At 33.7% G+C, this 25,690-nt stretch overlaps 1 protein-coding gene across 19 annotated transcripts in view; it reads left to right on the top strand.

Annotated features, from left to right (window-relative positions):
- Positions 1–25,690, top strand: part of SOX5 (SRY-box transcription factor 5) — a 1,035,411-nt gene that overhangs the window by 975,569 nt on the left and 34,152 nt on the right. For 18 of the 19 annotated variants that reach the window (XM_054526954.2, XM_054526957.2, XM_054526958.2 and 15 more), the window contains one exon: positions 18,170–18,347. In XM_054526954.2, the coding sequence (XP_054382929.1) occupies positions 18,170–18,347 (178 nt within the window). Of the gene's footprint in view, positions 1–9,066; positions 9,491–18,169; positions 18,348–25,690 lie in introns of those variants that run through there. The other variant, XM_009247549.3, reaches the window with a different exon arrangement.

The following is a 25,690-nucleotide window of genomic DNA, read 5'->3' as shown; positions in this document are numbered from 1 at the left end:
TAGTGTTCATAAGAGTTTTGGAGCTCTTGTTTTACTTAATGTCTTTTAAGTAGATAAACAAGTCACATAAGAAAAAACACCCAAATTTCTGATTAGTGTGGTTTTTGCTTTCATATATTTTTAAATCCCACTTCTCTCTCTCTCTTTCTCCTTTTTTCTCTTCCTTCTTCTCTACCTCTTTCCAGTTAGTATATGCTTTTTAAAAGTCACACCTCCTGTCATATAAACATGCAACGCCACCGACTTAACAAAGAAAAACACCAAAAACTTCTGTAAAACTTTTATAAAATTTATTTAAATAATGTTATTTTCTTGGTAACAAAAAATTATATCATTTATTTAAACATGTACTTTCTTAAAGCACTTAATATTCAATTTATATTAGTGAGATTGATGAGTTTATATACAAAGATCTAATACATCAGTTTTATTGCATTATATTTCATAAAATGAGATTCTTTTTAGTTTTACCTGTTTTCACATTCACTGATGTACATACAATATGGTAGTGGCATTAATTGCACAAAACTAATGTAAGGAGCAATAGAGATTATTTTAATCCAGAGCCTATCCAAAATATTATAAGAAAATGAGGTTCTCCATCATTATTCATATGGTTTCTCATTACTGCTAACAATCAGCTGAAGAGCCCAGTCATTCTTAATTATGGTTTTTAAAACAAAGACCAGAAATTGTATGACTTGATTAGTATTAAATGTGGGAGAAAAGGTCTTCAACAGATGCAGTGGTATAATTTACATTAACTGAATTGTTTAGAGTCTGTGTAATACGATCAGGGGAATTTGTAAGCACATATTCCTTGTCTTATGTATTGTAAATTTGGAGAACAGAAGAAACATGGACTACCTATTTGAAATTTAGAAAAACTATTTTTTTAAGGAAACAGTAATTTTTTTTTTTTTTTTTTTTTTTTGAGACAGAGTCTAACAACTCTATCACCCAGGCTGGAGTGCAGTGGCGCGATCTCGGCTCACTGCAACCTCTGCCTCCCAGGTTCAAGCAATTCTCCTGTCTCATCCTCCTGAGTAGCTGGGACTACAGGTGCCTGCCGCCACACCCAGCTAATTTTTGTATTTTTAGTAGAGATGGAGTTTCACCATGTTGGTCAGGCTGGTCTCCAACTCCTGACCTCAGGTGATCCACACGCCTCAGCTTCCCAAAGTGCTGGGATTATAGGCATGAGCCACTGTGCCCAGCCCAGAGTAATTTTATATCTCTTATTTAAATTGAATATGTATTTGAAATTTTGTCTATACTGAAATAAGAATTTTGCTCATTGAAATCTTCAGCTTATCAATATTAAATTTGAAACGTGCACTCTCAATGGTTCAGAATTATTGAATATTGCTAAGAAACTGATTATCAGACCGCTGCTCAAAAAATAAAAGTTTCTAAATATCAAGAATAGGTAGGAATTTCTCTAAACCCAAGTCATATACCAGGTTGTAATGGGAAGAACGTGCTCCTTTTCTAGTCTTGAATCTCCTTGTACATAGTATCTTTTGATGCTTCTTAGAATTACACGCTTCGCCTTGTGAGCTGCAGGACTTAAATTGCAATATCCCACAGCTTTTAGCAGTTGCATTTTCAAATGTGAACTAGCTGATTCCATTGGGTGACTTTTTCAGAGCCCAACAGTTTAAGAAATATGGTTTATCATTTTGGTTTTTAAGAAGATGAGGATCCAGACTTCTAAATTTATAGAAAATTAAGAGAATTTTCCTTTTTCGGGTCTTATCAGAATAATATGAAAGAAAAAATGTATACTCAAATAGATAAAAATGTATTTTCTCTCAAATTTTTTGCCAATACCAAAAAAGTCTAATAACCTCACATTTTTACGAAACCACAAATTACATTTTCTTAAAGCTCTGTTGTAGTGCTTTGCAAGGCCAATTGCCAGCATTGGGTTTCTGTGGGAGACTTTCATTTAAATTGGACCTTTAAAGAACCAAGGAATCTTATTTTTTTTTGTACTTTATTATATAATTTGAGCTGTAATGATTTGCTTTACAATTTTGATGACTTTTGGCAGTGTAGATATTTCATAAATAGGAGAAAAATAAATTGAGACCAGAAATAGAAAGGATGAAATACTACAAAAATTCTTCTCTTATGGTATTTCCAGTAGCACTTAAAATAACATAAGAAAAAAAATACTGTTGTGAAGTATGTTTTAAGAAGCATTGTGACAGCAACAGGAATGTCTTTAAATAGGTACAGATTTGTGTTTTCTATACTTCTCTATGCAACTCTTCTGAGGATCAAAGTTTCATTTTAAGTCAGTGGGAGCTCAATATTCAGGTCAACCCTACATGAATACAGGGCAAGACAAGAATTTTGGGTCAAATGATGGAATTTTTAGTGCCAGTTTTCATGCAAATAGCACTGTCGTTTATCTAAAAAATGATGATTCTGGTCCCATTTGAAGAGAACCTCCAGGTAATTTGTGTTTGTTTTGATTTTGCTTATCTTTTTCTATTAGCATTCATTAAGTTGCACTGAACTAGAATTCTGATCTGTTCTATCTAGGACTATAATTTATGGAGTTACGACAAAATAAGTGAAGGAGATATCAATTCCATAGGATGGACCACATTAGAAACATGTCTTCTATCTATTGAATTTTAAATAGCTGGCCCCTAATGGGCTCTTAACAAATGTACACCTGATTAATGTTTGCATTATAATAACTAAATCTTAATATGAATTGAACCCTAGTTATCATAGTTTGTAATATCGTTTTCACCGTTTCAATCTTTGCAAAATCATACTTAACTAATACAACACAATCTAAGAGAATGTGTCTGTATAAGGATTTTTTTTTTAACTGCAGTAATATGCTTTCTAGCTATTGTTAAGGTGAACTTTTGAACCTTTGTATAACTATATTTTTTTTAGAATTTGAGCACATAAAATAACACATTGAGAATTTAATAAGACAAAAAGAAATAAGATTTTTAAAAAAATATTTTTTCAAAATATATTTGAGTCCTGCTTTAAAAAACAAGATCCACTTAGAGTAGATAGTTAATAAAATATAACTTGTCATAAATGAGTTATCTTCTACTGGGTAAGGAGAGATGAGAATGTTTTCCTTGGGAAAGAGACATGTTGCTGATCTGTTCCAAGGAAGAGACATTGCATTTTGCTTGAAACAAAGCAATATGTTGTTTATGTAAATTTTTAAAAATCATGTAGTGACTGTTATTCACAGATGAGGTTTCTAGAATTACTTTTAGAAGATGTCCAAACAACTTCTATAGAGGATTCTTCAGTAAACCTTTTGAGCACCTCTAATATGCTGGACACTTTGGTAGAATAAAAAAAGAACAGCAGTTAACACACAGTACAATATAATGGGGAAAACAAACAAGTAAGCCAACAATTAAAATACTGTAGGCTAAGTGCTATTCAAAGAATAGTATGGAGGTAAGGAAGAAACTTTGTAACATAACCTGGGGAGAAATAGGAGAATAAGGAAAAGGGTTCCAGAAGATGTGACATTTAGAAGGTTTTTGAAGGAAAATGGAAACAGTCTGTGCAAGGACACATAGGTATGAATGAATAAAAGGTTGGATTTTATCTGAATTTTGGAGAAAGAAACAAGGTTGAGTGTAAGACATCTGTAGAACTTTGTGAGTGAATTCAAGAAGAATGAAAATATAAAGATACAAGTGTGTAACAAATGAAGTCTAATTTCCTTACCATGGCATTCTGCAATCTAGCCCCACCTACCTCACTAGCCTAATTAATACTTCTGCCTTTCTCCCAGTTCCAGAAATGTATACTTCAAATGAAATCACTTTCTCAGGTATCATGCTATTTCAATTCTTCTTGCCTATGTTTGTGACACTGGACCTTTCTGGGTTGCTTCTGCCCTGTTCATTTCACTTTTCTCTCTTTTTTAGCACCACTAGTAATATAATATCCATCTAAACCGTCATTTCTGTATAGAATTCTAAATAGAATTTGCTATTACATCGTATGTCACCCCACTGCACAAACACATACTCCTTGAATAGTATCAAAGCACCCTTATAATACTTCATTCTACTTGTCTTCCTTTGTATGATCCTGAATCCCATGAGGGTAAGGATTATAGCTTAATCATCCTTAGCACCAAGCACAATACTTGGCTTGTAATTAATGCTCTACTTCTTTTAGAAGAATAAATACTTTATCAAAGGTCAATGGTTTGGATCATTGGAAGATAATGCAGTATGAGTAGAATAAGATTGTACCTAAGAAATATGAAACAATGTTATCTATACAAAATGACTATGAAATTTAAAAGTAAGATTTGTTCTTATTTAACCTGTCAGTCTAGGTGAAATATACTGAATTTAGGAAATATGAGCCTTTGATCACTGGAAAGATATTATCTATAGTGAACCATGCCTTACTTCCCAGCCCTTACTGTGCTTTGAATAAAGTATTCACCATTTACCTCTTTTTGCCCTGGTTCTGATTGTGAAATTGGGTTTTTTAGATATCTTGAAATTAGGAAAGGTGTACTGTAGAAAACTCAGCGATATTTAGGTCAGGTATAAATTAATTAATTGGCAGTCTGTTTTATGCATTACCTCCATGAGTTTGTTTACTGTGAATACATCTTTAAGTGAGTGACCTCCCTTACATAAGCTGCTGAAAAATCAAGTCGATCCTGAAATGAAAGGCACAGCCTATACAAATATTGTCCAGTTTTGTTATATTGTTTAATTGATAGTTCAAATAAAGTTTCAGGATGGAAAAAATTGTATTTCATTTTGTAAGGTTATTTTTCTCTGCTTCTCTTTTATGCAAAAAAAAAAATAGCTCAAAAATGGCAGAGAAACTTCCCACCCATACAAAGACATATTCGTTTATATTATTTGTATGGACATATTTATAGGTATGTATAGTCACACATCACTTAATGACGGGGATATGTCCTGTCATTGGGTGATTTCATTGTTGCATAAACATCATAGCATGTACTTATACAAACCTAGATAATATAGGCTACTACACACTTAGGTTACATGATACAGCCTATTACTTCTAGGCTGCAAACCGGTACAGTATGTTACTCTACTGAATAGTGTAGGCAGATGTAAAAAATGGTATTTGTGTATCTAAACATAGAAAAGATACAGTAAAAATATGGTATTATAATCTTATGGGACCACTGTCCTATAGACAGTCTATGGTTCACCAAAATGTTGGTGTTCCTATACAGTACATGACCATATATTTATATGTGTACATATGTGAGTGTATGTGTGTGTGTGCTATCCCATACTACAATAATCAAGAATACAGATCAATTTTATCTGGCAACGTAATGGACCAAAGCAACATTCAAAATAAGATAAAATCTAAGGCAAATATATTAATTCTGTCTCTTTAATTCATTCTAAAAAGTATGATCAAAACTCTTCTGTAATGATGTCATTAGAGTTGCTATATAAAGTCTTTTATGGAATTCAGACTGTTAAATGTATTATTCTTTTAATGTTATGGGCTGGGAAAAATTAAACAAGGAGCATTACAGCTGAGTTTCACTACACATTAATTATTTTAATCGACTATTTCTTAAATGAATATCTGATAAATCTATCTTGCAATTCCTCATGCGTCATGACATGCTTAACTCAGTATAGACACTTAAGAATCATTATTCTGTGAGAGCTTTAATACAAATCCAAAATCGTTATAATTAAGATCAAACTCTTACCTTATGCTCAGTTCTAAGCCTTCTCATCTTTATTTGAATTTTCTTTGACCCATACCTTGAATTTAATATTGTAGTATCAATAGGCAGAATATATCATCAAGCTAAGCATCTTTAATATGTTGAGAAAAAATATTTTGTCTCCAGAGCACAACATAAAAACTGGCCTTAACTGACATTCTGTATAAATAGTCATCACCCCTTGAAATTCTTTAAAGACATCAGTTCTCTCCTGGTCACTGCCATGAAGACAAAGAATGCCTTAATGACTCTATTGAGGTTATCATTAAAATAAAGGAGATTTGCAGACATCAGCTGTAAATCACTATAAAATGGCCGGTGGGTAACCTTTGACACAACTCATTTGAAATAAACCTGGGATGGATTCATAGCCTTTGGCCGAGCCAGTAAGTGGGCTAAAGGTCTTTTCCATCCTCTCCTTCATTTCTTGCAATATTAGATCCTCTCCAAGTGACTGGAAAGGAATTGGATGTATATAAATTGACATGTGTATTAAGTTGAAGGCATATAGGTCTATATAAATAATAGTGCTAAGGATGTTTATGGTGTTTATTTGAAATATGTATTCTTTTGATATAAATTTTAGGATTGTGAATACATTTTGAATTTATCATAGCTACTTTGTTAAAATACTTTATGATTTAGTGTCATAAAAATTTTGTGAGGGTCTCGACCAGTATTACTAAAATTGAACATTGCAAGGTCCCTATCTATGGGATAGAAAAAATTCTTCAGAATTAAAAAGAAATTACATGATTGCAATCTAATTTTTCAAAGAAATTATTGCTTAATGATTATTTTTCCTATTGGCATTTAAATAATAGAGAAGCAGCTTTGAAAAGTTGCCTAAGTTTACACCTCTATGACTTGGGTTCAAGTCTGAAGCTTCTTTAAGTATGACTGTTAGCAAATTTTTGAATATCTTCAACCTCCTCTTTATCTGTGAAGTGGGGTTGATGATATCTCGTATTCTTGCTGTATGAATAAAATAAAATATATGGAGATGTTTTGTTAGTTGTAAAATTTAGATGTCAAGGAGTAAACAGTATTAGAAAATCAGCCCTGAAAAGTGAACAGCTATATAATAATTTAAATTATTTTTAAAACTTAGAAGTTTTTGGGTTATGAAACCCACTAAACATACTTTCATGGTTTTGTAATGTTTAACTTACTCTTCAAAATGTTTGTGTAACAAATAGTGTATTAGGCTTTAAGTATTTATTTCTTCTTTAAAAACCAGCTCTCTCCATGACAAAATTACATTATAAAATCAGCATTTCTTTTGGTGTAGGGAGAAGTTCTTAGGTAAACATATATAAAAAATATATAATGTATAATTTCTGTATTTAAATAGACCTATACTGTGCCTTTTATTTATTCACTAATAGGTTAATTATGAGAGAAGAAAAAAGGAAAGAACACTTTAAGTCAATCATAATTGACAAATAATTGCTTTGATGAATATGTTGAGGAGGGGAAAATAATCTTTAGGTCATTTCTAGTAAAAATTCATCTAATCAAAAAAGCAAATGTTTGAGACTTAGTCTTCCAACAACTCATGCCCTTGATATATTTTTGTAAGTTTTCAGACTTTTCAAGAAAAAAAAGTGGTCTAAGGATTCACAGAATAAGGAAATGATAACTTTATGAAAAGTTGTAAAATTTAAACACCTAATATCCAAAATTCAAATCCAAGAATCAATCACTTTAGTGACAAAGAATTCAATCTAAATAATCCAAACGAAATGAAATGCAAGAGTTTTTTTTCCCCGTAAAACTCTTCCTTCATGACATTGTTTTAGATTAATCATAATGATATTTATTTCGCTATCGAAGTTTCCTAGTCACTTACATTGCCTTAAAATGTTTTCTCTTCTAGTGTATAGATTTCTTCTCTCTCATGACCTGCCACTCTCTTGGGAATAGTGTTTGTGGAATAAATTAAAGAATTAACCTACCACTTGGCGGAAAAACAAGAGACGGGGTAGATGGCGCAACTGTTCTAATTTTGTGTTCATAAAGGAAAATTGCTAATTAAGTGGCCTTGTTGTCTGGGGAAATATTCGAGGTTCGTGATCTTGTGCTAAGGGGAACAAAAATGCAGACGCATACACACGGAGTGGGTTTAAGAGCGTAAAGTTTAATAGGCAAAAGAAAGGAGGGAGAGAGAGAGAGAGCGCGCGCCAGGAGAGCGCTTCCTCATGCAGAGGAAGGGGATCCTCAAGCGGGTTTCTGGGTTTGGGGAGAGATGTGGTCCATTTTATAGAGGGGCTTAAGGAGGCCGTATTTGATTTACATAGGGCCCAGGAGATTGGTTTGACCAGGTGTCAGGTGTGCCATTTACACAGCCTGTGAATCTTTTATTATGCAAATGGGGTTTACCTGGCCGTCGCCATGACACCCACACACGGGCGACAAAGAGAAGAGAGGAGATATCCTCCATGTTGAGTGTACCTGGCTTCTGACATAGCTGCCGGCATTTACCTATGCGAGCTTCTAGCTTGCGTATCTATGCTTGCAGCTTGATTTCTCAGGCTGCTTTTTGTTAGAAATGTTTTAGGGGCTGCTTTTTATTCAAGGAAAATTCCACTGAGAACTCCTTTATCCTCACTAACTGCCTAAATAATTTCTTACTAACTCCTATATCACTATTACTGTACTGCTCTTAACCTGAACAGTGGAACTCAGTCTAGGTTAAAGCAAGTGGGGTACGAGAAGTGAGTTTTGCATTTAAATTTTATTTTTACTTATTTTTGGACTTTTTACCTTTGTCTTCAATGACTGCCCCCTTTTCTCTATCTGTAATGAATGGAATGAAAAGAGTTGTAGTTTGGATGTACTGACCTAGTCAAGTCTCAAGTTAACGTTAATAGGAGGAAGCCTGTGGCTAAATAGTTCCTGAGGATGGCTTTGTTAGCAGACACCTCTGAGTAGAAAGCAGTGAGTCCCAGGGACATCAAACTTTCAACTCTTAAGAGGAAAGCAAGGGAGCAAAGTTCTGAAGACTGAGAAGAACTGACATTCAAGTGGTGAGGAGAATTCATTACAAGAGATTTAAATATGGAGGGATACATTTTGGTAGTGCATATGTTCCTATTCTGTTATTCACAAGTCAAAGTAACATTTGCTCGATGTTATTTGCTCGATGAATGTGCATTGTACGTAAACGTAAATAGCTTTTGAAATGCTACAATAAAAACAATAAGAAAAACTTAGAATTTATCGAATTAGTTATTGATTAATCTCCACTATCCATTTAACATTTAGTAGTTAATAGTATCTAGTAAATTTTTTTTCTATTCCAGGTATATGTGGGTGTAAAGAGAGTACTCAGATGACTTTAAAAATGAAAATTTTCTTAAACTGTTTGAAATTTGATTATTTAGCCACCAGCTATTCAAGAAAACAACACAATAAAATGAAATACAGTGATATGAATGCTACAGTCAGTAACACTAGGGTGCTGCCTTAGGCTTCCCTAGCCTTTTCTTGCTTAGTGTCTCATTCTAATGTTTAATCCATTAAACACACACACACACACACACATGCACACCTGTCCTTCTGCAAGATTCCGTACCTTAGACAATTTGGCCTTCACTCATCTGCCAAATATAAACCAATGCATGGTTTATATCAGTTAACTGTCGTAACTGTCATTACTCATTAAACAGTCAGTTATAGTGGGTTCACCAGACTGTTGGGGATTTGTGCCATAGGAGCTGTTGCATGCATGTATGTGAGCACTGGGAATGACTCTTTGATGTAATTAATTGGAGCTCATAATAAATGACTTATGCATAATGATGCTTTCTATTATTTCTCCCATTCTGCCAGGTTGCTATCTAAAGATGGTCTATCTGCGTATAACCAGACCAAACTTTTCGAAGATCTGAGAAAACATAAATCTCTCAGAGAGCCATAGATATATTTTTAAAAAGGAATTTTGGAGCCCTCTGGGAGTCCTTCAAAGTATTTCATTTTGTTGTTTCAAGTTCATCAGTGTTTCATTAATATTTTCATCAGTGGTTTCTTCCCCCCCCGCCCGCAATGGGCTATCCATGCCTTCATGTGGTATTTTTACTTCTCTTTTATATGACTCCAGTGGATCAAACCTTCTACCACTGATTTGCTTTGATGATGTTGTATTGTTCTGCTTTCCTTTTGATAGTAATTCCTTTTGTAGATTCCAGTAGAGATGCTGATGTGCTCATTTTGTACATTTAGCTTCAGGTGGAAATACCATTTCCAACATAGAGATGATAGTAGAATTTGATCAGCATGACTTCTATTTCTTTGTTTTATAAAGTTGTATTGCTCTGTGAGCTCCTGTTTTACTTTTTTTTGTCAATCTATTCCATCATTTAACAGCTGTGTAGTTGTTGGCTTATGTTTGTATACAAATCTTCAAGTGGAACTAACAGGAAAGTAACAATGACAAATGCTTTGTAATTATAAATTTAAGGACTTATCAGGTGGTGTCAAAAACACATTACATTTTCTTGTTCAAGGAGTGACCAACTCTTTAATTTCTCTAAAGCATTTTTAAAAGCTTTTGGAGATTTACATTTAGAGGTTAAAAAGAGGAACTGGTATGATTATTAACATCAGTTCTTACTGCTCTATGCTTCCTTTTAGCCTCTTGGTAGAAGAACTGTTAATCATTTTAAAAGATAACAGCAATCATCCAGCTGTAATGAACACTATAGGACAAAATAACCATTATTATTAGGAATTTGAAGTTGTCTGGGGACCAGAGGTTAAACAAAGTTGAATTGGAAACACCATACATTTCCTACTGGCTCATGTTATAACTGTTCTCATCACACATTATTGTTGACACATGTATTCCTCCCATTCTTCCTCTTTTCAAGTATAGTTAGAAAAGCTTACTCTGTGGAATTTCTATGAGTGGGTTTTCATCTGATATTGTGGGTTAAAGGGTCTTCCAATATGACATTCTTCTTGGTAAATATATGGAAACTGTATTTATACAGTATATTTATAGGACATTTTGGAAATAAAAAGTAAGGTTAGATAGAGAGTTAATCTAAAATGAAAAATTCAAAAGCTAAATTAGAGATCTTAAAGGGAAAGGAGAATAAATATTAAAAGAGAAGGAAGGAAAATGTAAAAAGGAATGATATGGCACTATTTGGATTAATTGAAGGCAATTTTTGAAATTAAAAAGTGAATGTGAAGTATAGTTGATATTTCAGAAGCAAACTATTCTTTCTTTGTTTTTAAATATATGTGTGTGCTTGCGTGTATAATTTACAGCATTGAGACATTAATTCAACAAAGTCGGAAAACAAGGAAAATATTAAGATACTAAGGGAAAATGAGCAGGGGGCATTTTAAACAGCAAATAAAATGATGAGTACTCTTTGAATACCTTTAAATTAATTAAAGGCCAGCAAATTAAATGTAAAGAAACATGTAATTACCACATTGAAGCATATGTCCCCAACCACACTACTAGCATCTACTTTTAAAAGAAGCAGGTATACATTAAGCAAAAGTGTAAAATGGCAAATAAGGAAGCCAAATGAGATGCTAGAACATATTACCCTCAGCTAAATAAGACTTACATTTAAATGGCCATCAAGTCTAATGGTAGCATTAACACAGCAAAAGCATACCTATCAAAGAATTCCTGGAGCTCTTTCTGCCTGATTAACAAGGCATTTTGCAGTTCGTAAGTCTAAAAGTAAGCATCTGTTCATGAAAAGGGGTTTCAAGACTATGTGCTATGTAAGATGATAGACTTGATTTTTAGGAACCTATTAATTAAATAAGGAGTTGGGATGGCTACATGAGTAGGATTATTAATTCCTTGAAGACGAAGAAAATAATTTTAAGATTGTTACAGTTATTTTTATCTTAGGTTACTTTGACTCTTGCACATAAATATAAACCTTTTCTCCTTTAAGTTCTGCTCAGCAGGTACACTTCCATCTCTTTGTAGATTCTCATGATATGTGTTTGTTTTGTTTCTTCTAGTAAACCTCTATGGAGCTGTAGCGAAGAAATGCCTTATTTGGGTAGGAGAGGTGAAAGAGGGCTCCCACAGTGCATAGAGGTGGAAGACGAAAGAGAAAGGATGAGTGTTGCACACAAGCTAGGGAAGAGAGGTGCAGCAACAGCACACATTATGCAATTCAGGCTGTCATGTAACTTCCCTACTTAGGTTAATACGATTATTTCATCAGAGAGGATAATAGCGGCAGCATGATTAATTTTGCAACATGTTTCATGAATGCTTTTACCATCCCCATATGTTATTACTGCTACTTATTTCACAGACGTGTTTATGATAAACATGGGGACAATCACAGTTTTCAAATCATGCAGAGGAAGAAGCCAGGAATTTTATTTATACATATATATATATATATATTTTTTCAATCATTGTGTGGCTATTGAAGAATCAAAGTGTTTTTATAAATGAAACATTATATTGAGTATAAAGACAAACTGTTCTCAAAGAAGTTTAAAAACACACACACACTTCCACTTAAATCTATACCTAGGTTTTAAATAAAAAGTAAATGGACTTCTTTTCTTTATTACTGACCACATAAAACCAAAGCCTCAAAGCTACATGCCTAAATGTCCTTTGGTTTATGTTTTTCTAATGCCTGGCATATAATAGCCATTAATAAATAGCTGAAATACCGTTGGATAAATAAGATATGGATGAATGTATGGATGATTGAATAAATGCATCTGTTCTTATCTGTTGCCTTTAGACTGGTATAAATGTGTTAACTGCCAGATAAATTTTGATTTTCAATAATTAATTTAGGTAAATATTTGAGGAAGTGGAATTTTGAGACACCTGTGATATGGAATGAACCAAATCATCAAGTAGATAATGAGAATGAATAAAGATGTGAATAAAGATGTAAATAAAGATGAAATTTATATTCTGAAGGGTTTAATCATTCGCACTTCCTGGGTAGTGCATTTTGTGGTCTAGCAACCTACATTGTGGGTATATTTCCATGTTGTGAGGATAAGAATAGAGAAATGGAAACAAATAGAATTCTCTAGGATGTTTGGATCTCTGTTATCTAGTTCTCTATTGAAACTCCTTAACAAAGACTTGAAAAGCTAAGGAGTGGGGAGAGAGAAATGACACCCCAGGATTGCTAAGAATGCTTTTTATTTGTTAAATTATGTTTGATTTCTCTAAATCGTTTGGTATTTGTACATTATAAAATTATGACTATTATACAATTATGTTACAGTAACATATTTTCTTCTAAAATAAATTGTTATTTGAAAACCAACCAAATGAAATATATTGTAACTTTATATATTTATTTTATAGTGTTTGTTAAGTTTATGTGGAATAAGTTTATGGTGACAATTGGTATTCCCTCAGTGCATCTAAGGCTGCATATTTGTTTCACATTCTTCATGCAATTTTTTTTAAAATCTGTTGCAAATTGTCATTGGCCGGAATTAACTGATTAAGGCCTCTATAGTATTTCTGCTACTGTGACCACAAACTGGTATTGAGATGGTAGCTTTCAGAGAAGTTATCATAGCTCTAATTATGTAAATGGAACGTCCCAGACCTATATGTTTATTTGGATTTTACTTACTTTGCATTCTATCCCAGAAAACTACAATTAGCCTAGTAATTGATTAGAAGAAGTTATATCATGAGTGAGCTTCTAAAACTTGTATTTGATTATATAAAATATTATTTTCTTGTACCATGTGTACATGAACTCTTGGGATTTTTCTAAAAGAATAGTCCAAGCCACTCTTTAGTATTAAAGGAAATTTTCAATGCTATATAGCGTAGAGGTCAGAGAAGCACAAAAATAGTCACCAAGATAAGTGAATTTGTGCCTTAACTTTTTAATGTATAGAATAGCAAATGTTTGTATTACATCATTTTATTGCACATATATTATCTTTCATGTGGTTATTGTGTAACAGAATTATATAGCTAGGACTGAATTTCAGAAGTTATATTCCATCAGTGCCTTTGTAAATTTAAGATTAAATTTGTCACAGAAATTAAAAGAGTATTGTATGTTGAGTCCAAAAACCTCGGTTTCATTAGAACTTTCTAAGCCTTACTTTCCTCCACAAGATTTGTAATTACTTCATAGTCGTGAAGATTAAATAAACTCTTTGGAATACTTATAATGAACCCTATAAATGTAAATTATTGCCTTCTACTAGTTAAAATTTGTTTAGCTTACACATTTACTTAAACATAAATGCTTACTTTATATTTATGATATACAAGTTTGGAGCTACTCGGCAGATAACTTAATTCTTAACTCTTACTTTGTGTATAAATGAAATAATTATGAAATATGTTATTTTCAAAAGTTCCAATTGGCAACCTCATTTAACAATTAGGCAAGTAATTAACAGGAAATTGCTTTGCTCACTGTTTGATGGTGTAGTTGATAGAAATAGTATCTTTTTCAATTATTTTTGACCTTGAAAATTACTCATATCCTTTTATTTGTAAGTAATTTATTTAACATGTTTAAATGTGTGTTTTATTTGTAAGAATAGGGGTTAATCATGTTAAGCTTTTGAATTTCTCCTACATAAAATTACAAGTAAAAAACAAAGTAAGAGAAGTCTTACCTTCAGCTTTTATTGCACATATTCATACTATAAGAATGCATGCCCGAAATAAATTGTCCATGTCCATTTTATAGTTAAGATTTTTAAATTTTCATCTAGTCAAATGAAAAATAATTAATAGAAAATGGGAAACTAGTGTAATTTTTGTATTCTTCATAAATAATAGGCATTTGGTATAGCAGCTCAGTAGTAAATTATTAAAAGAACAAAATTGTGAAATAATATCATATAATGGGCCAAAATTATTTATACAGTTACCAGTATAAAGATCAAGAATGTGAGTTCTTATTAGTTTACCATTAGCCTGGTCACACAATGGAAGAGAAGGAAAGGGCAATTTTGAATGACATTTATATCAACTTTGGAACTGTCAACCTCTATTATGTCCTTGGGGCCTTGCACTTTTTGGCTTTCAGACATCTGTGCTGCCTTGAATGGAGGTGAATACTAAGAGTTTCAGTGGGTCTCTTGCTCTAATAAATGCTTTGAATAGTTATCTTTCAGCATGGGCAAGTAATAGTTATTAGTGCTTAAAGCTAAGACATATGACACTTCATCCCATCAGCACCCACATCCACATCATCTTCATCAATACTACCATTCCCCCCTCACTATACACTCACACCGTGTTTCCTCTGTGCTCATAAAAATCTTTCCTGTTCCAACTCTGGGAATACAGTCCTTCTCTTTTCTTTGCTTTGCTTTTTTTTGTTTTGTTTCTTTTTCTTTTCTTCACATTCAAGTAAAATAGCCGTCTTTGATCCAAGCATCTCCCGAAACTTTTGCAAGAGTTAGGATGATGTCAAAAAGAAGTTCTAAAAGCGTCATGACAGAAGTCAGTTTCACACAGAAGGTAGTAAACAGGTACTACATTGCTAGGGGAAAATAGTGCCTGGAATATTTACAGCTGGGTAGTAAATAGTAAAGTCCCTGACAGTCAGGACATTTAGGCTTAATTGACCAAGAGTAGATCTGGGTTCTAATCTTTATTGTCCCATGGAATCTCAGTAACATTCAATTTATTATGCATATGAATGTTTCCATTATTAGCATATGATATGTCCCAATTATATTTTAAACACTGAGGTAATATCACATATTTTAAATGTTATCTTCTTATACAGAAGAAGCTTTTTAAAGGCTTTTTGGAAGTCTAACAAAACTTTTTCAATAGTCCCCCTTTATATTAATATATGAGGCAGTGGCTCTTACATTTGAGTGTGCATCAGAATCGCCTGGGAATGAAGGCTTGTTAAACACAGGTTGCTGGGACCCATCCCCATAGTTTCTATGATAGAGAATTTGCCTTTCTAACAAGTCCCCAGGTGTGCTTATGGTGCTAGTCTGTGAGCCGCATTTTGAGAACTGTTCATTCATACTGGATTAAAATGTGAGGACACAATACTTCCATATTGCTGCTAATTATGACATCATATGTATAGATTATGGTTGAACAGGTCATGTTTCAGATTGAACAATTTAGGGATAATATTGCCCCTATAGTTTTTTGTTTTTTTGGTTTTTTTTGACACAGTCTCACTCTGTTGCCCAGGCTGGAGTGCAGTGGCACGATCTAACTCACTGTAGCCTCCGCCTCCCGGGTTCAAGTGATTCTCCTGCCTCAGCCTCCTGAGTAGCTGGGACTACAGGTGCATGCCAGCATGCTTAGCTAATTTTTTGTATTTTTAGTAGAGACAAGGTTTCACCATGTTGGCCAGGATAGTCTCAATCTCCTGACCTCATGATCTGCCTGCCTTGGCCTCCCAAAGTGCTGGGATTACAGGTGTGAGCCACTGCACCCAGCCATTGCCCCTATAGTTTTTAAAATGCTAAAGTAAACTTCTCCAAATTAAGTGTTGTCTCAATGATGGAATTATTTCACTTCCTGTCAAGATCTTATGAATCAATATAGATTTGGTATAATAGTCTTTAATTTCTTACTTATCTGAAATCATAGAAGATTGCTAATTTGAATTGTCTCATGAATTTTCAATTTTTTTTTTCTGAAACAAACAATATAAACTGAAATAAGATGTATTACAAAGGTAACTTTTTCGTAGTCTGTTCATGGGATTCTTAAGTGCACATAACCACAGAATCAAATGATAATCTAATAATATTAAACCACTTAAAAATATAGACTTGAGGCCAGGCGCCATGGCTCATGCCTGTAATCCCAGCACTTTGGGAGGCCAACGCAGGCAGATCACTTGAGGTCAGGAGTTCAAGACTAGCCTGGCCAACATGGTGAAACCCTGTCTCTACTAAAAATACAAAAATTAGCCGGATGTGGTGGTGTGCACCTGTAGTCCCAGCTACTCAGGAGGCTGAGGCAGGAGAATCACTTAAACTGGGAGGCAGAGATCACAATGAGTGGAGATTGCACCACTGCACTCCAGCCTGGGCAACAGAGCAAGACTCTATCTCAAAAAATATATATATAATATATAATATACATAATATAAAATATATATATAATATATATATAATATATATTATATATATATAAACTTGATATCAATGTCATATTTTACCATTTAACCATTTCATAAAATGATTTATTTCAGTGGTACTTTTGGTAAAACTGTGCATTAAATTTTTTATACAGTAATTAACATATACTTTAATGTCACCTGACTACCCCATTTGATTAAAAATGTTTCTACTTTCAACAAATCTGTTATTGGTAAATATTTTATGTTCTTAACTCATGAAATAGCTAAGTGGAAACTAAATTTTTATTCTACAATAATATTAATGTAAAATTGGATATATTGTAAATGTTGATAAATAAACAAGTGGTAAGATATTCCAATTTTAGAGCACAGGAAAGGAACAAAATAACTTTTTCAATTTCCAATTTAAAAAGTGATATAATTTTAATATTATCTCATTCTTATATTCCTATATGATGTAATATAAATTTTAATGATACTATATCTATAAGTCTCATGTATGAAATTACCTAACAGAACGATTTAAAATTGAGTATAAACTGTGTTTTGACCTGTCAAACTATAGAACAGCTGGAAATCATCAACCATGCTGAACTGATCACATGGTCTTCATGACACATATAGTATACTAAAAGAGAAACCTGGAAAACACATCTGGATTTTGAAAACATGGTGTTTGTTTAGTGTTTAGAACAGTATGACATATAAATAAGTTGCACATAGTAGGGTGATGTTAATTATGTTTATTTTCATTTTTAGATCAAATTCAAAGGTGTTTCTGTGAAACCTAGGGAGAAAGGATTATTTTCTAAGAAAGTTAGAAATTTTCTTATGTGTGTGTTGAATTTGGAGAGCAGTTCTGATCAGAGGCACACAACTATCTGTGGTCCTCCATCATGGGTGTTCCAGGTGCTCTGCCTAGGTACCAGGGTACAAAGATGCATCAGATCCAACCCCTTTTCTTTGGCGATTAAAAAAAAAACCTACCTATATCATATTTCAAATTTAATGTGTAATATCTCTCAATACAAATGAATATAGCACAAAGAGTAGCTTTTTAAGAATATTTCTTACAGGTTACAAAAATTATCTTCTTTCTGTGGGTAATTGAGTACACATGTACTTTCTCTTATACAAAAGGTATTTTGAATGTATAGTTGAAGGAGACATTATGTTGACAGCTAACCAAATGCTGTAATGTTCAGAATGAATGTTAAGATCACTGATTGGTAGAGTAATTTGATGGGAAATGACAGGCTGCATACCTGTGTTTTTCTAGGCATTTTTGATCAGCCTTTCCTTATCACAGCTCATGTTCTAATGATCATTGCAGGATGAAGTGGCACAGCCACTGAACCTATCAGCTAAACCCAAGACCTCTGATGGCAAATCACCCACATCACCCACCTCTCCCCATATGCCAGCTCTGAGAATAAACAGTGGGGCAGGCCCCCTCAAAGCCTCTGTCCCAGCAGCGTTAGCTAGTCCTTCAGCCAGAGTTAGCACAATAGGTAAGTTCTGTTTCTTTTGTTCTTGCTGATTTTCTGTTTATGGCTATTGAATGGAATCATCTTTAAATGGCACATCACACACACTCTATACACGGCTTGAATTCCATAGGACAGTTTCAATTTGAGGAACCACCTAGGTCCATTTTAAACATGCAAATGAAATTTCTCACTAAAGTCCAAGTTATAATGCCCTCCTGAAAATCTAACTGTGTAGGTTATGTCTATATTTCTAACTATGTCCATACAATATAAAAAGAGGACTAAGTGACTAATCGCAGTGAGCAATGATGGTTCCAGAATGTTATTGTTAGGTGACTTACCTTTTGCATCACTGAAATTTCCATTTATTTTGTGAATTGCACAAAGTATACATTATGATGAAATGCATTTTGCCTCTATCATCAATCAACCATAAGGATGTGAAGTTTGTTCAGTTTCATTCTGTTTGAGGATTGCTTGCAAACACCAAAGTATTATAAAGAGTGGATAGCTTCAATTCTATATAATTGTAAATTCAGTAGCGTAAACAAAATAGTAGAAAACACTTCTATAAGTTGACTTTGAAAAATTCAATGATTTTAATTTCAGCATACATAAATCAGACTGTAGATACTGATTTCAACACAGATTTACTGATATTTGTATTATTTTTATTCAATTTTTAAGGAGGCCAGCCCTCAAGGAGCTCATGGTTTAGTTAAGGGAAAGTCATTCATTCTATGGTATAAGTCAGCTATAACAAGTGCTATTGCAGAGCACAGATAAAATTCTACCAAGAGAGGAGAGTGTTGGATTCTGTCTGGGAAGGACTACAGAAGAGTATGAGTTAGATATATCCTAATTCAAACTGAGCCTTGAAGAAGAGATAGATTCCTAGGCATTCTAGGAAGTAACAAAAAAAATCACAAAGTGAAATAGCATATTTTTGAGAAATGCACTGATTTGTCTAGATTGTAGAAAAAAATGTGTGGTGGAAAGTGATCAGAGCTAAAACTGAAAGGATCAGATGGCAGAATGATGTTGGAATTCAGGAAACCATTGTTTACATGTAGGGCAAGAATCAGTTACGTGAGATAGAAATAAACAATGATAAAGGAGAGAATGGATTAAAAAGATATTAATCAAGGAAGAATTGACATAATTCAGTCACAATAGAATGTATCTGGTAAAGGTCAAGTTGTAGACAGAAAACTAGAATCTTGAATTTATGCAATAACAAGGATTATTATGCCTCTATTAATGATGAAAGGGGAGCCCAGAATTGGAGCAGGTTTGGGAGAAGAAATAAAAAGGTAATATGTGTTGAATTTGAAGCACAAGGAACTATCTAGGTAGAGGTGTTCAGGAAGAAGCTGGAAATACAAGCCTCATCGGTAAAAGACGTACTAGAATTTTAGATATGGAAATTATTCCATGATGAAGTGGTTCAACTCAGGAGAGCAAATAAGTCCACCAAAAAAGGCTGTGTGTGGTAAGAAAAGGAGTGGAGTGAAGAATTATAGGTATTGCATTAGATACTAATAGATAGATAACTAATATTAATATTATAATATAGATAACTAATATATTATTTATTGCTGTGTAACAGATTAACCTAAAACTTAGCAGCTGGTATTGCATTAGATACTAATAGATAGATAACTGATATTAATATTATAATATAGATAACTAATATATTATTTATTGCTGTGTAACAAATTAACCTAAAACAGCAGTAGAAAACAACCAATATTTATTGTCTCATTTATTATTATTTATTGTTTAACATTTATTATTATCTGTTTTCTGGTGGTCTCGGTTCTTTGCCACATAGGCCTGTCCCTGGGGCTGCTTGTAGCGTGACAGTGAACCTTCCTGAGTGAGTGATCCAAGGGAAGAACAAAGAAAAAGGCACAGTTTATATCACCAAATAACCTGTTCTCCAAGTTCATCCAGAGGCAATTCTGCTTTATTCTGTTTCTTATAAGAGAATCATTAAGTCCAGCCCAACTCAAGGCAAGGAGAATTAGGCTCCAACTGAAGTAGAGAGTATAAAAGTATCTTTGAACATATTTTAGAACAACTACACTTTTTTTTAGATGCAAAACTGATGAAGAGTAAGTTGAGTGTCTTAGAATAAGAATGAAGAGCGAGTGGGTATTTTAGAATAAGATTGAAGATAGGGTAATGTCATGCTAGCCTAGGAAAACAAAGTTTCAAAAAGGAGGGATTATTTAATGGTGCACCTTCTGCAGGACAATTAAAGAACATGAAGAATAAGAGCCTTAGGATTTGGTTGGAGTTCACGGACAGGTAGACTGACAGAGAAGTTTTAATGAATGGTTTGAAAAGATTCCCAGTTATACAGAGCGGAAGAATATGAGGAAAGAAAGTTAATTTGGTGATATAAACTCATCTTTTTCTAAGTTTGGTGTTGGGAAGTGATAATAGTTTGAGAAGGCTAAGTAGAGACAGGTTTTAAAATAGGAATATGTATATTACTTTTCAAGGGGGGAGAGGAAGAAGAGTTAGAGACATGTATAGATATGAAAAAGTGCAAAAGACATGTATAGATATGAAAAGTGATGGGAAGGGATTAACCCTTGTAAAGGAGAAAAACTTTTCTTCTTCCTGAGACTGAAGGAAAGGAAGAGATAAATGGTAACATTTCAGAGAAATTTTGGAATGATCAGAATGAAGTCTGAAGGAGTGTGTATCAAATGCTTTAATCTCCACAAAGTAGAATTCCAGATTATTTGTTAAGAGGAATTCAGTCTGGGCAGTGGGGCCACAGTGAAAAGAGGAACAGTGAAAACTGAAGTTTTGAGAAGTTTGAAAAAGGTTTCAGACACATGTGTGCTTTTTCATCTTATAGTCTAACTCCAGTTACTCTGCTCAGCATCCTAAATGAGCTCCAAGATTAGATTTACTTTCATGTACTATGTAAAAGAAAAAATATTTTATTTGGCAAGAATCATTCAGTATCATAATATACATGTAAGCTTATAAATGTCATAGTGTTAGTACATGAGCAACTTTTGTGATGTTGTTAGAACTAGAATATGTGACTAGTAGAATAACTAATATGTTTTTATTTGTATTATGTATGAATATCTTTTCTTTAGCATTCCCAAGGATTAAGTATGGCAAAGTATTTTTGAAAGGCAAGAACATACTTAATGTCATTTATCATGACTTTCCCCACTACTAAAACATCTCTTTGTTTTTTTTTTCTGAAAAGTTCCTTCACCACATACACATCCCTCATAATTTCCAAGGATTTAAGTCCACTACAATTTACTTTTCTCTTTTCAACAAATGCAGATGTTGAAAGCTGAAACTTTAATGAGTAATAATGTAGTTGGATAAAAGCTGTGAGGATTAATGGTGTTGTAAAGGTCACTCCTGAAAGAAGAACTAATGTGTGATGCCATTATTAAACCACAGAAAACGTGGACTGAAAGATGACTTAAGTTATCGTTAATGACATGGGGCTCTTTGCTATATATCTATTAGCTACAAATATAGAAAGTGACTTTTTGAGGTTGGTGACCAATATTACAGTGTATTCTATAAGAATGCTTTTGATATGGTACGCAAATGATAGGCAGCTCCAAAGAAAGGAGATCCTTAAAAGGCATGAATAGTTCAGAAGAATGATGGATAATTTTAGAATCTTTTGACCAGATGTTATCTTTCCCTTATTGGCTTTTTCCACCTATATCGAACATATGTATAACACTTTTAACTCTTTTTCAAAGCATTTTTTTCATCTATTTTCTCACTGCAGCTGTTCTACAATTATAGACCCTTAACTAGATGGAGTAGATATCCATATAATCTAGTCAAAGCTTGTTATTTAGCAGATAGGGAACACAGACCTAAAGAGCCTGTGTGTCTACCTAGGGATTTGAAGGAATTTTTTTGTCAGAGCGTAGACAGTTCTATGATTCTATATTTATTACCTCAGCTTTAATTTTAAGGAAATAAATGTATATAAAAATCTAGTAACTTATCCAGACTTAGGGCCAATGGATTTTGGAGCCTTATAACCATAATCTATTGGTTGGCGTTCATTCTTTGTAGTTGTTGCCTTTTGGTAGCCACACTGCATTAGATGTTCTTCTCGGCCATGCATCATTTCACTCATCCATACAACAAATGAGATTTAAATACTCTTCCTTTGCCATATGTTTTGCTTAGTCTGGAGGATAAGCAGACAACAGCCTTGGACTGAGACTTTAGGTGCCTACAGTCTTTTTCCTAGCATATCTTTGGGACATATTGGAATGTCCTATTCTTAGCCTTCATTCCTCAGAGGCATTAATGCATGAAAACTAAAACTATACCTGAGCAAATGTAGTAAATGCACATTGACCCAGTAAAACAAAGGGCAGTATTTCCAAGCCCATTAATTGGCTACTTGATTTGTACAACATGCCAGGTTAAGATATGATGACTTAAAGGAGGATATTATTTTGAAGGTTCGTTAGTTTACATTTTTATTTTATTTATTTATTATTATTATTATTATTATTATTCTTTGAGACAGGAACTTACTCTGCCTGTTGCCCAGGCTGGAGTGTGGTGGTGCAATCTTGGCTCACTGCAACCTCTACCTCCTGGACTCAAATGATCCTCCCACCTGAGCCTCCCAAGTAGCTAGGACTACAGGCATGTACCACCAAAAATACAAAAATATGAAAAAAAATATATATATATATTAAAATAAGTATATATATTTTAAAATAAATATATATATTTTAAAATATATATATTTTATATTTTTTTATATTTTAATATATATAATAAAAAATATATAATATATATTTATATGTATTTAATATATATATTAAAATATATATAATATATATTGATATATTATATATTTTTTAAAATATATAAATAAATATATATATTTATATATATATTTTTATATATATATATTTATTTATTTATTTTTTTGAGACGGAGTCTTGCTCTATCACCCAGGCTGGAGTGCAGTGGCGCAATCTTGGCTCACTGCAAGCTCCGCCTCCTGGGTTCACGCCATTCTCCTGTCTCAGCCTCCAGAGTGGCTGGAACTATAGGCACTCGCCACCACGCCTGGCTAATTTTTTGAATTTTTAGTAGGGACAGGACTTCACCATGTTAGCCAGGATGGTCTCAATCTCCTGACCTCGTGATCCACCCACCTCGGCCTCCCAAAGTGCTGGGATTACAGCTGTGAGCCACCGTGCCCGACCAAATTTTGTATTTTTTTAGAGATGGGTTTCCCCATGTTGTCCAGTCTGGCCTCGTACTCCTGGACTCAAGGGATTTGCCCACGTCAGCCTCCCAAAGTGCTGGGATTACAGGTATGAGTCACCATGCCCAGGTTTTTAATAAGTAAAATTTATACAAGGGTTTTAATGAGAAAAACCTTGTTTGCAGGAAGGTGATTGAAGGAAAGAACAAGAATATTGTGAATCATGGAAAGCCATTGGATTATCAGGAAGTTGGAGATATCATTCAAAGACATCTGGCAATTAACATTTGCATAACACTTTACAGTTTGCAAACTGCTTTCACATGTATTATCTAATTCTGGTGAGCTTTCACAGATTAAAAAATTGTCTACCTATCAGGGTGTCAAAAATGTAATCTGATCAATGACCACAAAAATAGAAAAAAATACATTTGTTGAAAATCGCTAGAAACAAATACGCCATTACTTTTACTTACAACTCCTATATAAAATAAATATGTAGTAAATAAGTATTTGTGTTACACTAATATCATCTGTTAAATCCATGAATTTTAATAAATCTGTACCATATGGTCCAGGCTTCCATTGATAAGAAGATAGAAATTATCAATAGATTTGGGATTATCAAGGCGGATACTTTCAACTTAGAATATGCATTTATTTCTTCAACAGATTCTGCCCTGGGCCAAAGGAATAATAGATTGAACTAAAAAATGCTAAGTAGTCCATAGACCACTATGAAAGACAAATGCAAGACAATATGACAATAAAAACATTCACAAGGTTTTGAAGGAACACACGTGTGGGAAGTACTAATCTTGTCAAAGAACATGTCTAGGGTGTGTAAGAGAAGTTCTCACAGAAGGGGTGATGTTTGAATAAATTCACAAACACGCCAGAAAGAAAGAGCCCTTCAGCGAAAGAGAAAAACCTGGGATACAGGAGTGTGGAGTGAAAGGATGAAGGCCTGTCCTTGGAAAAGGGGGAATGCTGTATACAGCTTAAATGCAGGACGCATGAGAGACTGGCAAGAGGGGACACAGGAAAGATAAGCAGAGTTGATATCATGAGGAGACTCTTAGGCCTTGTGAAAGAGTTTGGGACTTATCTCAGAATGATGATTTTCCAGGAACGCTAAAGAGTTTCAAAAGTTCCAGTAAAAGCTGCGTACTGTGATCTCTTGAAGATTCACAATGCACATGAACATATTCAGGATTTTAAAAATTCATTCAATTAAACCTTTTTAACTTTAATTTTGTATTTCTTACACTTATACATGGAATTATTTTTTCATGGGCTATTACAGATCATTATTTTTTAAATGTTTCTTGAAGCACTAGGGTACCAGAGGAGGGTTTGTAATCAGGGATTTTGACATCAATTTTTTTAATATACATAGATAGATAGATAGATAGATAGATATTTTTATTTTTATCTTTAGACAGAGTCTTGCTTTGTCACCCAAGCTGAAGTGCAGTGGCAGGTGAACATGGCTCACTGAAGCCTCTACCTCCCAGGCTCAAGCAGTTCTCTGCCTCAGCCCCCCAAGTAGCTGGGACTACAGGCAAGCACCACCATGCTCCACTAATTTTTTCTGTTTTTTTGTAGAGATGGGATTTCACCATGTTGCCTAGGCTGATTTTGAACTCCTAAGGTCAAGTGATCTACTAACCTCAGCCTCCCAAAGTGCTGGGATTAGAGGCATGTGCCACCATGCCCAGCATTTTTTTTTTTTGAGATATTTTTAAATGCTTTATCTGGAAAGAGAATAGACATGAATTCAAAGAGTGTAAGCCTAAAGATAGGAAAACCAGTTAGGAGGCTAAGGCACAGTGAGATATCAGGTGGCTTTCATGAAAGCAGAGGATGGAGAAGCAAATTTGAGAGCTGAGGAAGAAGTGGAACTGTCAGGGCTTGCTTGCCTTGTATCTTTAGAGGGTAAAGGAGAGACCTTAAATTACTCCCAAGGATTGGAAGGGCAACTGACAAGGTCTATGGAATATAGAAAGAGGGGACTGAGGCCATAGAAAGATGATGAATTCTGTGCCAGACATGCTGCATTTCAGGTACTCATGGGACATTGAAGTAGAGAAGCTTAGTCAATAAACAGATACAT

This window comes from Pongo abelii, chromosome 10, assembly GCF_028885655.2.
Source record: "Pongo abelii isolate AG06213 chromosome 10, NHGRI_mPonAbe1-v2.0_pri, whole genome shotgun sequence".
NCBI classification, from domain to species: Eukaryota; Metazoa; Chordata; class Mammalia; order Primates; family Hominidae; genus Pongo; species Pongo abelii.
Note: the sequence above shows the minus strand (reverse complement) of the source record. Positions and strands in the feature narration are given on the sequence as shown.